The sequence below is a fragment of the Aulonocara stuartgranti genome (assembly GCF_965226115.1).
Source record: "Aulonocara stuartgranti genome assembly, chromosome: 1".
Classification (NCBI taxonomy): Eukaryota; Metazoa; Chordata; class Actinopteri; order Cichliformes; family Cichlidae; genus Aulonocara; species Aulonocara stuartgranti.
In genome coordinates, this window is record NC_138939.1 from 18,454,468 (window position 1) to 18,467,913 (window position 13,446).

At 40.7% G+C, this 13,446-nt stretch overlaps 1 protein-coding gene across 2 annotated transcripts; it reads right to left on the reverse strand.

The window, feature by feature from the left end:
• Positions 1–480: 480 nt before the first annotated feature.
• tradd (tnfrsf1a-associated via death domain) lies at positions 481–11,685 on the reverse strand. Of its 2 annotated transcripts, none has more exons than XM_082533448.1 (5): positions 11,567–11,685; positions 5,425–5,585; positions 5,043–5,323; positions 3,881–4,028; positions 481–1,143 (listed from the first exon to the last, which is right to left on the reverse strand). In XM_082533448.1, the coding sequence occupies exons 1-5, from the start codon at positions 11,668–11,670 to the stop codon at positions 845–847; spliced, it is 993 nt and encodes a 330-aa protein (XP_082389574.1). In that variant the 5' UTR covers positions 11,671–11,685; the 3' UTR covers positions 481–844. The 2 variants fall into 2 exon arrangements, with proteins under 2 accessions (XP_082389574.1, XP_082389573.1); XM_082533447.1 differs by having other exon boundaries at positions 5,425–5,588.
• Positions 11,686–13,446: the final 1,761 nt, after the last annotated feature.

Sequence of the window (13,446 nt, forward strand, 5' to 3'; positions counted from 1 at the left end):
CTGGATGGATGGTCAAGTTAAAAAAAAAAAAAAAGTAGGGGAGGGGCTCTTTTACAGTGGACCCTGAATGAAACCAGCACAGGAGCTCAACCTGTAGAAGCTCCATCCATCTTTGACAGCCAAGCTGAGATAAAACACACACACCTACCTCAGATCTGCCCTGAAGCGCCCACATCATGACTCAAGCAATGACACACACACACACAGACGTTCAGCATCAGCAGTTCAATCATGTGCACGTGTGTGAGTGACAGCCAGCGCTGGTGGAGAGGGAGGGCGGATTAACACTAAATTATACCTGAGGGACTTTTGACAAAATGGTGTTTTCAGGTTTAATTACACTAATGCATCAAACAGAAACATGAAGCTTGTTTTTTTGTCTTTTTTTTTTTTTTGTTCCTCAATCATTTAATTTGAATGCACCCATTTTGTAGGAGAAAAAAAACAGTCTCGCACTCATTAGAAAGAAGACCCAACAGGTTCCATCTGTAAATAGACTTTAAAAGGAGAAACATGATGACAACGGTTTAAACAGTGCATTAAACTCATGACAGCATTTTTTAAAAAGTGATGACAGATCATTCAACTAAATTAAAACAATTATCAATAATACTAATAATTGAAAAGCAAAGACGTGAATCATTCAATATACGCACACACTCCCACACACACTCCTACACGCACGCACACACGGGGGATGATTTGAAGGACGGGATGCTGTCGATGACAGATGTGAAGAACAAACACACTGTGTGTATAACATAAGCAGGGAGGACAAAGTTGCTGCTCCTTGCACAGAGAGGACTCCGCCCCCCTTCTCTGTTTTCACAGCTGAGACTCAGAGTTACTCTCGCGGCTGCGGGTCCAGAATATTTTCAGCCAGGCTCGTGAGTTTGCAGTCCTCCAGTGCTTTGACCAGTCGGCTCAGCTTGGCCGCCCTCCCCTCCGCCTGGATGAAGCGGCTGAGAAGCTGATAGGCTTGCTCATACAGCCCTTCTCTCTCGTACTCGTAGGCCAGGTTGTCTATTGCCGGGCCCTTCAGAGCGCGGCAGTTCTTCCCCAAGGCCCTCCCTACGTGCTTCCACTGACGGCCAACTCCGTTAGAAAAGCTCTGCACATCTGCCGCTGTCAGCATTCGGTCCTCTGACGGGGCCACAGGATAAAGATGAAGGGAAAGCATTAATGTAAACCGCAATCAAGTACGATTACATAAACAGTGTTTTACAAACAGATGTAAACAGCAAGCTCTCACAGAAGAACTTAGGGCAGGGGTGTCGAAACTCCTATTAGTTCACGGGTGACAGTGAGTCGAACTCTAAAACCATTACACAATAATGTATATATAAAAAAATAAAATAAAAAAAACACTCCTCAAATGTTTCCATCTCTGAGGTATAAAAACCTGAGCGAGAGTCAAGATTTTAATAATAGCTGGAACCATAAAGCTAAATGAAAGACACCCATCATCCCACTCCACTAAAAAACAAAAAAAAAACACAGCCAGACAACAGAAATGAGCACTTTCTTTAAAAAAAAAAACACTGCTCATTTAATAAGAAATGTATTTATACACCAGATGACAAAAATAATCTATGCGTCTCTCCATGTTTCCACATAAACAGAGTCCATCAATCCACCTTTTTAACTGCTTATCCAATTCACGGCTGCAGAGACAATGGAGCCAATCCCAGCTGTCACAGGGTGGAGGCAGGGTGCCCCCTGGACAGGCCACTTGTCTCTCAACTATTCCCAATCTCATTCACACCAATGGGCAACTTAGAATCACCAATAAACCTAATGTGCATTTTTTTTGAATGGTGGTGGGAAGCCTGTGGATTTAGAAAGTCACAACTTTTCAAAATCTACAAATACATTTTCACTTCCCAAACTTTTCCACTCCCGCGTAGTAATCCCAGCATCACTACGTGAAGAATCACATTTCAATTTATCGAAAAATTTGAGTTTTAAAAGAATTTACTGAGAGTCTTTAGCAGGCTGCTTCAATCACACATTTGACTCTTCTGATGTAGTGTTTCTTTTCAGCTGATAACTCCAAATGCTTTTCTAAAAATGTCCAGGTGAGAGCACCTTGGGAGGGAGCTCTAAGCAAATAATAGTACCTGACTCTAGTACAGCAAACTAAATAGTCATATAATCAAAACTACAGTATTTCATACTAATGCTGTAGTTTTCCAGGAGTAAGTGCACACCTGAATCCTCAGACCAGCAGTGTTACATTCTCCGCTGATGTCCAGTCATCCCCCACTATGAGTGTATGACTATGAGAAAAGCTAAAGGCTGCAGCTTTCAACCCAAACTTAAACACCAATAGGACTTGTGTACATGATGCATTATTAATTCCTTGCTTCTCATTTAGTGTTGATGTCAGTTTGGCTGCTGTTTTATATAAAGGGCCACACATAAGGGACACTCAGCACCTCTGGAAACTCCTGTAAACATCTGTAAAATTAACCACATTTATTTTCAAGCTTCAGATTTTTTCGAAACATGTAAACCATGTTTCTAATTAGGTAAGTGAAATTTAGCCATGTTGGTCCACTTTTAAAAGCAGGAGCAAAGAGTCAACAAGAAGGGCTCATCCAGTTGTGAGGCTAGAAGAGAGGCAGAGCATCTGCCAGTCATGTATCATGACACTGCTGGTGGTACACCCAGCAAACGTTTAAGACCCCTGAACTTGTATGACCTCCCTGTGGACATTTAATAAATCCCTTTTCTACATACATAGAGCTCCGATTGCATACGGCTGGAAAAAAGCTCAAGTGGATGCACCCCCACACTGTTTAATTTTAATGTACACCGACAGGACTTTCATACTTTAATACTGCACTGCCCTTTTGCCAGCTGTAGCTGCAGATTCTGCATATTCATTCGTTTCATGTGCTTTAAGATTATAAAACAGCTGTAATGAGTAATTTTCAGCCAGATGGGGACAGTGATAGGATACCTCTCCAGGCTATCTGGAGAGATGGACCGGTGGATTTGAACCCAGGACTTCTCACTGTGAGGCAACAGTGCTACCCAGCTGACCAATGTCCTAACAAGTCTAAAGTTCATCTTAACTTAGCTTAAGCTTTGTGTCTTCACTACCTCCTGAAGTGCACATCGCACTTAGCACCTTTAAGTTCACTGGTTTGGTTTTCTGGCTCACTGCTTCAGCAAGCAGCTGGTCTCAAGCAGCAAACACTACTTGCTAAGCACCAAACAACAAACAGGCAAAGTCAGCGAATAGCCTGTGATCACAGAGCTGTGTAATCTCATTGTTCATATGGAAAAAACTGATCAGAGCAGCTTTAAAGTTGTGCACTTGCATGATCAAAAGTACTGAAAAATCAGGTGCAATTAATAAAGAGCAGTCAGTTCATTAACAAAAATCCCTGCTGTTGTACTTTCACACTTTCTTTTTTTCCCATCAAGACCACCAACATCAATTTACAAACCCCAGGAGAGCCTTAATGTGTCACTGGGTGTTTAATTTCAGTTGTTTGGCAGCCACCAAATCTCCTGCATTTTTATTAATTCAAATTTTAGTTGACCCAATATGAAATCAGTCCAAGTATGAAAACCAAACACATTAGCTGCAGGCATTAATCTCTTCCCACTGACTGGCTGGATTAGGGAGTCAGCTGAAATAGTATTGAATTCATGTGCTGTCGAGAAAAAAAAAGTCAATCAACAAAGTTCTGTCAGCTTCTTGAATTTGTTTTTGCAGACACATGAGGAGAACGAGGAGATGGCAGTAAGCCCACCATTTGTAAATGAACGACAATCCCCGATAGTTAAATTACAGAGAATATCTAAATAATGTACTGTGGACAGCACACCACACACACGACTAGTAACAAGGACAGTCTCGACTCACCAAACACTCTGTTCTGAAACTTGAAGCAGTTGCTGGGAACGGGAGACTCTTCCTGCATGATGGTGACGGACTGTGAGGCAGGACCGCGGGCCTGACTCTGCAGCTGCTGCTCGAGCTCATCGATCTCCTCATCGCGCAGGCGCTCCGGCTGAAAGGCACAAAATGGCAGAAATCACTCAGAATAAAAATAAATGAGAACGTCAAAGTGGGCACACTCTCCGAAGGCCATAGTGACTACAATAAAGGGCAATGGCTTAAATTTGGCAGAAACAGGAGATTATTTGTTTCAAAATGCTAAATTTTGCGGTTACATTTTCAGTGGATCCAAAATCCTGCAGAGCAAGTACTCACAGGAACTAGAAAGAGAGAGGATATTTCCCATATTGGCTTCTCTTCTTTGGCTCTCTGGTAGAATCAAATTTAAAATCCTGCTCCTCACATACAAGGTCTTGAATAATCAGCCCCCATGTTAATGACCTCATAGTACCGCATTAGAGCACTTTGCTCTCAGACAGCAGGCTTACTTGCGATTCCCAGAGTATTTAAAAGTAGAATGGGAGGCAGAGCCTTCAGCCTCCCAGTTTGGATTCAGGAGACAGAAACCCTCTCTACTTTTAAGATTAGGGTTAGAACTTTCCTTTTTGGTAAAGCAAATAGCTAGGGTTGGATCAGGTGATCCCTGAATGCCCTCTTAGTTATGTTGCAATAGGTTTAGACTGCTGGGGGCTTCCTGTGATGCAGTGTTCCTCATTCTGGTCTCTTTTCACTCACTGTATGTTTTGACACCTCTCTGCATTTAATCATTAGTTATTATTAAATCTCTGGCTCTCTTCCACAGTGTGTCTTTTGTCTTGTCTCCCTCTCCTTAAACTCAACTGCTCCCAAAAGTTGGCTGTGTGGAACTCTAACGAGTGATCAGGCTGAACTGTCACTGAGAGAGTGTGGCTGTTAGCTTTCAGGAACAGGTATGATTATGACAAACCTGCTTGTGTGAATCTTTGTGAAAAGGTTTCACATTGCAGCTAAATTACCTTGCAAGAAAAAAATCCCATTAGAAATCGGCCAGTGTCAGGCACGGTGAGGTGAAATGAGATCTACTTTTAAAATCTTTTTGCCTCTTTAAAATCACTGGAGAACAGTTTAACAGGAACATCAACCTTACCTGTGACAGGTGGATGTGCTGTAGGCAAAGATCCAGCTTGTCCAGACACCGATCCAGAGTATGAGTGCCTGCCTTGAGCTGGGTTTCCACAGTTAACTCCTGGGACAGAGCGAGCAGCCGGCAGGCGTGCTGGCAGAGATACTGTCTCACCGCTCCAGAGCTGTAGCTCTCCAGGAACTGATGACATGCTGCCACATTCACAAACTTCACCTCCACCCCCAGGAAGGGATCCGCGTCATGGACCTTTAGGATCTCAAATGTACCCAGGCCTCCAGCAGAGTCTTAACAGTGGAAGACTATGATTAATCAAGGTAAACCCTACAAGAGGTTTTTTCTATTTTAATGAGCATGCAGTATGAGAAATGCCTAACCGAGGGCTCACCTGTAAGTGTCAGCTTGATGACTTTGAAAATGATGAACTTTCCCTGTGGGTCTTTGTAGAGAGAAAGCAGGTTCACACCGGGACACAGCGACTGCAGAAACATGACTGCGCATCCCGTCCATTGACCTCCATCCACAGTCTTGTCCGCCATTCTCTGAACACTACTTGAGACAATTAATGCAGAAAGGTACACTTTCATATATTGTATATTCATCAAATATAAAGTGATATATTTCAAGCTTTGTTTTTGCTTTAACTTCATTGATTTTAATGTACGGCTCATGAAATCAAGTATCTGAGATTAGTAGAATATTTGCCGAGATCAATGGGAATAAAAAAGGATTTACAAAGGAAACATCCGCATGTTTATACACTTGATACTTGGTTTGAGCTCCTTTGCCACTAATTACTGCATAAGTGCAGTAATTAGTGGCATGAAACCGATCAGCTTGTAGCACTGCTGAGGTGTTACTGAAGCCTAGGTTGCTTTGATTGTGGCCTTCAGCTTGTCTGTGTTTTGGTTTTGGGTATTTCTCGTCTACTTTGTAGATTTCTTGTGGTGGGAGTTAGGGTCAAGTGAGTTGGCTGGTAAATGTAGCAGGGTGAAAACATTGCCAGCAAACCATTTGGTGGTAGTTTTATCGCTGTGGACAGGTCCTAAGTGGTGCTGGGAAAGGAAATTGACATCACTATAAAGGTTGTTAGCAGATGGATTGATAAAGTGCTCTAAAGTCTCCTGGTAGACGACTGTGTTGACCACCACCAGCAGCAGCAGATGAAATGGCACCCTAAATTGTCACAGACTGTGGAAACTTCACACTGGACTTCAAACACGTTGGATTCTCCACTCTTTCTCACATATCCAGGACCTTGATTTCCAAATCAAATGCAAGTTTTACTTTCGGCTGAAGACGTCTGTATGTGGTGGCTCTTGATGCACTGACACCAGGCTCTGTCCACTCCTTGTGAAATTCTCTCAAGTTCTTCAATCCACTTTTTCCCCCTCTACAATCCTCTCAAGTCTTCTGTCATTGTGGTGCAAATTTTACAATACTCTTCATTCTTCCAGTCAACTTTCTATTTATATGCTTCAATACAGCAATGACTCTCTATGGCTTATCCTCCGTGAGGAGGGTGTTGATGATCGACTGGACAACTGTCAACTCAGCATTTTTCCTAATGATTGTGCTTGACCACGTGGTTAACAGAGTGTAAATATACTGTGAAATCCAAATTAAATATTCTACAATATTCCACTACATGAGCTACAAACCATAATCAACTGAATTTAATCAAAAACAAGTCTTGAAATAATATGCTTTGTGTAATGAATACAGAATACATGGAAGTTTACTTTTTTAAATTCAATTACATGAATGATATTCAATTTCTTGCACTAGCATAACAAATAAGACAGTGAGCCCTACTCTATCACCTGTTTGTAGGTTTGCTTGTTTGTTAAATTTGAGGATTTTCTCCTTTTCTCGTATTTCTCTTGTCTTAAATGTAATGTTTCTGGGTTTTGTTGTGTTATTTAAACATTTAACTACATTTTTGGATATAGATTTTTTTTTAACTGGTTCAAGGTAAGAGGCAAGGTGAACCCTGAATCGATCCATCACAGGGCTAACATTTGGAGACGGACGTCCACACTTACTCACAGATAATTAAAAAAATACTGACAGCAGCAGCTCAGCCTCCTAGCAGATGCACCTGTTTAAATTTCAAGCTTTCAATTTCAAAACTGACCTCTAACTTTGAGATCACGGTCAATGAGATTCAAACTCACCTGAGATTTTTAATAGATACACCAGCTGTATCAGACCATTGCTTCGTTCTCGAGTTATCACATTATCGCCCAACAAACTTGGGCGTCCACGTCCCCCAACCACTCGCTCAGCAGGATAATAAAAATACCCCATCAGCCTTTTACGACTAAGGGGCAAAAACAACTATTACTCAAACACGCATGTCTTTGGACTGTGTGGTGAAACCGGAGCATGCAGAGGAAACCCATGAAGATGTAGGAAATATGAAACTCCACAGAAAGGCCCCAGTACAGCAGGAGGTTTGAACCCAGTGTAAATCACTGTTCCTCCACCGTCAGCAGGTAATAAAAACATGTGGTGAGAGACGTACGTCATCTCAAATTCAGGCTCTAAATTTTTGATCAGTGGTCATTAATTCTACGTCTCATTTTATCTGAAGCAGGAGATTCAGTTTCTAATCGTGTTCACTCAGAGTGATGGGATAATAAACCGTATCACCTCTGCTGACTTAACCGCCCGACCCACGGCAGCCAAAATACATCCACCATGTTTCTGGCCTCACTCCACCTTTTTTACCCCAGCTCCCTTCTGAAACCCTCATTACATAAAAACATGTTTAATCTCATCCCTCCCCTCCCCCACTCCAGCCCCTGACTCCTGTGCCCTGGATGAACCGCTGAAACCTGCTGGTGCTGTCTCTATGCATCCTGACTTGGAGCGCTCTGCAGGGAAAGAGGAACCTCTGAGCTGGATTAGGTGCACGTCCTCGCATTTTACTGAATCACAGTATGCTTGGCGGCTAGGTGTACAGGAAACGACTTAGGCAGTATGTAATTATTTGCTATCCTATCAACTGGTACACTGGAAGTATACTGTGAGATTAGTTTAGCAGCTGGATGAGGATTAAGTGATCATCGGGAGCTTAAAATATAAAATTCATCCTTTGCTGCCAAAAGCCAACCTCTAGTATTCCCTGGAGAGCTTGTTTGGGTAACAAAAAAAAAATTTGATTCAGAAGCATGAATCAAACGAATTCAAAAGTGGCTCATTTTGTCCAGTCCAAAAAAATACGAACAATAAATTCAGATGACATAAAAGGGTAAAAATGGAAAGTCCTCACATTTGAAAAGCATAAGCAGAAAACATAATTCCCCCTGACTAAGTTTGCAAATGATCATTTTCAATTATAAATGTAGCTTTTTAACATCTACTCGCTTCAATCCATACATAAATATAAGAATAACTGACACTGAGGGCTAATAATTTGTTTAATCATCCCTATAAATGATCATATCCTTATGACCACACAGCATTAAGTTACACTTCTAGCGTTTTTAGTAAAGCTCTCTGTTAGAAAACAAAACATGCCAACTACATGGTGACGCCATGCCATATATCATTTATCTGATGTCAAGTCTGGCAAGAGATTTAAAATGACCACAAATTCTTCTTTTTTCTTTTTTTTGGTCTAAAAAAACCTTGAAAAATGTGATCACAGGGTCTGAAGGTAACTCTGTTGCATGTGTCTGCCACACCTGTGTGGGAGTCATGCAAGAAAAAGGTCTTTATTGTCAGGAAAAGACCATCCCTACATGGTTATGTCAGCCTGGGGGGGAGCATCTGTGACTCAAGTGGTCAACAACCAGTAGTTAAATCCTTGGCATGTCCATTCTGTATGCTGTGGTGTTCTTTGGCAACATATTAAACCCCAAATCTCCTCCCATGATAATAATCCTCAGCACACCGACAAATCCACAAAGGAAGACCTCAGAGGCAGGAAAGGGAGGGTTATCGTTCCTGTGAAGGTAACACTTGTTACATGCAGGAAAACCCTCAAACATCTTTCAATTGATGGACATGAAGGAAGAGAGGTCAAAGATTTGCAACCCAATGTGAAACACCAGGTGGACAACACAAGCTTCTGTGGCTGAGAGCGTAATTACTTTTTCACACAAATGAATGATGTGGTGAAGCATGCGACCTTTATCTGTAGTCACTGTATCAAAGATCAGAGGTTTGCTCGTCAAAGAGAAAAGCCCAGTTTCCAGAGGATGTACTAGGTGCTATTTACACAACTGAATATTGATGGAAAACAGCTAAAGCTAGAAATATTGATTCCTCATATCCGAAAGATCCTTTCCTTAAAGTAGTTTTAACAGTAACAGTGTGATCTGACCATCCAGAGATATAAAAATGAACTGACTCTGTCAAAATTCAGAGGTTTCAGCTCGTGAGAAGTGGGTGGCAAAATCAGAGCCTTCGTGGTCATTCATCATCCGAAGCTTCAGCATTCTGTGATTAAATCAAGTCGGTTTTTCCAAGGTTACAGTGTTTTTAAGTTTCAAGTTCAGTTTGACTTGTTTCTTCAGTGAACTGCTGGTTAGAGAGGACAAATTTTCCTCAGCAGAAGTTTGGAAAACCTGAGGCCTTACATGTTGGGAAGGCTCCTCTTTACAGTCAGTATGAATAAGAGGAGCACGTTTTGCATGCAGACGCATAAAAAGTAACTTGTGTTTTTGATCACCTTAACTTGGCAGGTCTTCCAAAACCATTTCAGTTAACCATAAACTTTGTTTACAGTCTATTTTTGCTCAGGCAAGTTTATAAACAGTTTGTAAACTGTAAGTAATGAATTAAGGGGCAAGAAAAAACATTTAACTCCTCTGGAATATCTGAGGTTTCTGAATTGATTCCCAGCAAAATATTATATGGAAAAAAGCACACAATGACTAATAACACACCAAACACAATCTGAAATTCCTCCTCTTCATCATGAATGCCTCTAAAAACTGCTACAGGAAGCATCTGACGGAGGTCGCGGCTGCTGAAGGCGGCTGTTTCAGTTACTAATTTCAAGAGTTCATTTGTTATTTTCCACCTTCACTGTTTGTTATCTAGCTGTTCATAAAGGACACGAAAATGTTTTCAGTTTATTCAGATTTTGTTTTTATCTTATTTTGACTTAGAAGATCAGATCACATTATTTCCAGTGTCTTTAAAACAGTTATCAATTTATTTTTCAATTTAGCCTTAGATTCCTTTTAATTTTGGGCTGCCATGGTATCAGAAAACCCTCTTCAGCATGGCTCTTGTGTTTCAAGTTAGAACATTCTAATTAGGGAGACACATCCAACGCAATGTGTGAGGGGTTCATCTCTGAAAACGACATTTAGCACATCTGAACTAACTCAAAGTTACATTAACAACAGGAGGCTAGTTGTGAATAAGTTATTTATCCCCCTGTACATCGAATATGACTAGCACTTCCACTATAAGTAGAGTATGGATGACCTGGGTAATGAAGCTGACTTAAAATAATGGTTCCTACACCAGCAGCCTGAGCCATGGATCCATGCTTTTATGTCAAATTCTGACCCTACCATCTGAATGTTGGAGCAGAAAACAAGACTCATCAGACCAGGCAATGTTTCCCCCCCCCCGATCTTCTATTGTTCAGGTTTGTTGAGCCCCTGTGAACTGTAGCTAGGGTGGCACTCGCTGTGCCCTCTGCTGCTGGTATGGTCTTGTGCAGCTGCAGCCTATTTGCTTCCAAGTTGGATGTGCTATGTTTTCATAGATGCTCTCCTGCATACCTTTGTTGTAACTAGTGGTTATTTCAGTTGCCGTTAATTTCCTATGAGCTCAAAGCAGTCTGCCCATTCGCCTCTAGCATCAACAAGGCCATGTGATTGGCTGATTAGAAATCTGTGTTAAGAACAGGTATATCCAATAAAGTCGCAGTTAAGTGTATAATAAATACGTACATCACGATTACAGCTTTAGCTTTGACTTCTAAAGTCAGGCAAGCCAGAAAAAGTTCGAGATCCACTGAATTATAAGCAAAAACATTAACAAATGTTGCTATCTGAGGATATTTTATTACATTGCTATGTTTCCTAGCTTAAAGTAACAACAAAACCTTCGATTACAGCTTATAAACTCATCATAAATTAAGCCTTACAGAAACAACAGAAAACACACCCAGAGTTTACTCAAATTATAGACTATGTAACTTTAATGTCAAAGCTATAACTGTTGTCCAACTTAAAACTAGGGGACGTGGTTGCTATGCGACCCGTACGTACAGGTGAGCTAGCTGATTACCTTCATAACAGTTTGACAGCTGCATTGGTTTGAGTCAGAACACCGCAAAGATAGCTATTCCGTTTTAAAATGTCAGTACCTTATACTGAAAGGGATGGAGGTTACTGTGAGAAATGTCACGCAGAATAGATAGAGCTACCGTAAAGCTACGAGCAGCCACGCCGCTGAAGCGGCCCAAAGCCTCGGGAAGCCCACACGCCTAGTTTCTGCCTAGGAGGTCCTTTGATTCACCGTGAAGTAACACTTTGACAAACTCGGCTCAAACTTACCTTAAAACTTTGTTAAAGTGTTTGGTAACGCTTCCTTCTGTGGAATCACACGGACAGTATGAGCTTCCTGGCTTCCCATTGGGTGAGCAGCAATCAAGCTGCATTCTGATTGGTGAAAATCAACGAGGAAAATCGTGACGGGAAGGAAGTGTTTTTTTGTGTGCGTGAGGTTTTCTTTTTTTTTTTCATTTTAACGTAAACGTTCATATGTAGTTCAACGAATCTCGTTACGAACAATTACATCTAGCATTTAATCATAAATATAAACCTGAACCAAAACACTGAAACACTTTACTGGCTCTTTGACGAGTCTAATTTCTCACTGTGTTCGCTGGGTTTTTGTGTGTTAACAGATTTAAACAGCTGCTGGGGAAAACCAAAACAATGCACTAGGCATATTTGCATAGTCACACAAAGCGATGCAGGGGTGCAAAGGTTTTCCGGAAATTTAGACACAGGTGCAACTGATCTAAGAAATCTAATCAAAAACATTAATCAAATGGAACTTTTATGTCATTTATGAACAAATATATCTGCTGGCTTCAGCTTTTAAATGTTATTTTGTTTAAATATATTTGTTTTTGGGGACTTTTAGCCTAACACAACTAAATCTGAATGTATATAGTCCTGTGCAAAAGTCTTGAGCCAACAGCTCATTATATTTTGTATAGTAAGAAAAATATTATTTTAAGATAAATATAACAACAAAATAATCAAAACATGAAGACAAAAATGTAACCAAGTTACAGCAAGTCTAAAAAAGTGAGTTTTTAACTGCTTTTTAATGAATACCACAGAGTCTGGAGGATCTCAGGCTCAGTGGGAGAGTCTGAGCACCACTGCTGCAAAAACTCTGTCTCCTTTAGTACTCACCCTGATCACATGATGTCTAGAACTTGCTAAAGATGTATGGATGTATGGAAGTTTACTGATCTAGACTAATGTTTGTCCATGAAACACTCAACACATAACTAAATTGGTAACAGTGTGACGTGTCGGTACTTCTAACACTTTTGCAGTGGCGTACAAAGAAGCTTTGTTAAACCAACAGAACAAGGAATTCCTATCATTCAGATGCAATGATATAAATGCAAGATATTAATTTCCAACTTAGAGCATGACACTATTGAAGAGTGAACCAGAGATTTAATGTGAACATCTAAAGTGAAAGCTGCATCAAAAGTTACCCCAAGGTTCCTAATAAAAGATTTAATAAATGTGGCATAGTTTCCAATATTTTAGACACAAATCTGCCAGGGGCACAAACAAGGATTCATGTTTTTCTTCAATAAGTTGGATAAAATTGTCAGTCATCAAGCTTCTAAAAGAGTCTATGCACCTATGCGATCTCTGTAACTTAGAAACACATTGGGGCTTAAGAGGTATATAACAGAATGTCATCTGCATAACAGTGATAAGGAATGTCCTTAAAAGCATTCAAAATGTGCTGAAGAGAGAGCAGGTATAACAAAAACAATCAAGGCCTGCAAACTGAGCCTTGTGGCACACATTACATCTGATTGGCAGCATCTTCATTTTTCTGCATGATCCCGAACACACTGCTGATGCAGTAAAAGCATACGTGTATAGAAAACACACAGTGGAACACTATCAGTAATGGACTGGCTTCCACAGAGCCCAATCCTCAACCTTGAAGCAGTGAATTGAAGCAGTGTGGGATCAAACAAAATGGCTTTGAAAGTCCATCAAGAAGCCTGGAGAACTATTCCTGAAGGCTAGTTAAAGAAATGATAATCAGAATCAGAATACTTTAATAATCCCTAAGGAAATTATGTGGGTTACAGTTGCTCCAAGACAATAACAGTAACAGACTAAACTAATTAAATAATACAATATATTACAAAGTTTACAAATAGCAC

Coding starts and splice junctions, on each gene's coding strand:
- tradd (XM_082533447.1), bottom strand. CDS start 11,670: ATGCAGCTTGATTGCTGCTCACCCAATGGGAAGCCAGGAAGCTCATAC. Junction 4,029..5,042: donor AGCACATCCACCTGTCACAG/GTAAGGTTGATG, acceptor TGTGCCTTTCAG/CCGGAGCGCCTGCGCGATGA. Junction 1,144..3,880: donor GTTTCAGAACAGAGTGTTTG/GTGAGTCGAGAC, acceptor TGGCCCCGTCAG/AGGACCGAATGCTGACAGCG.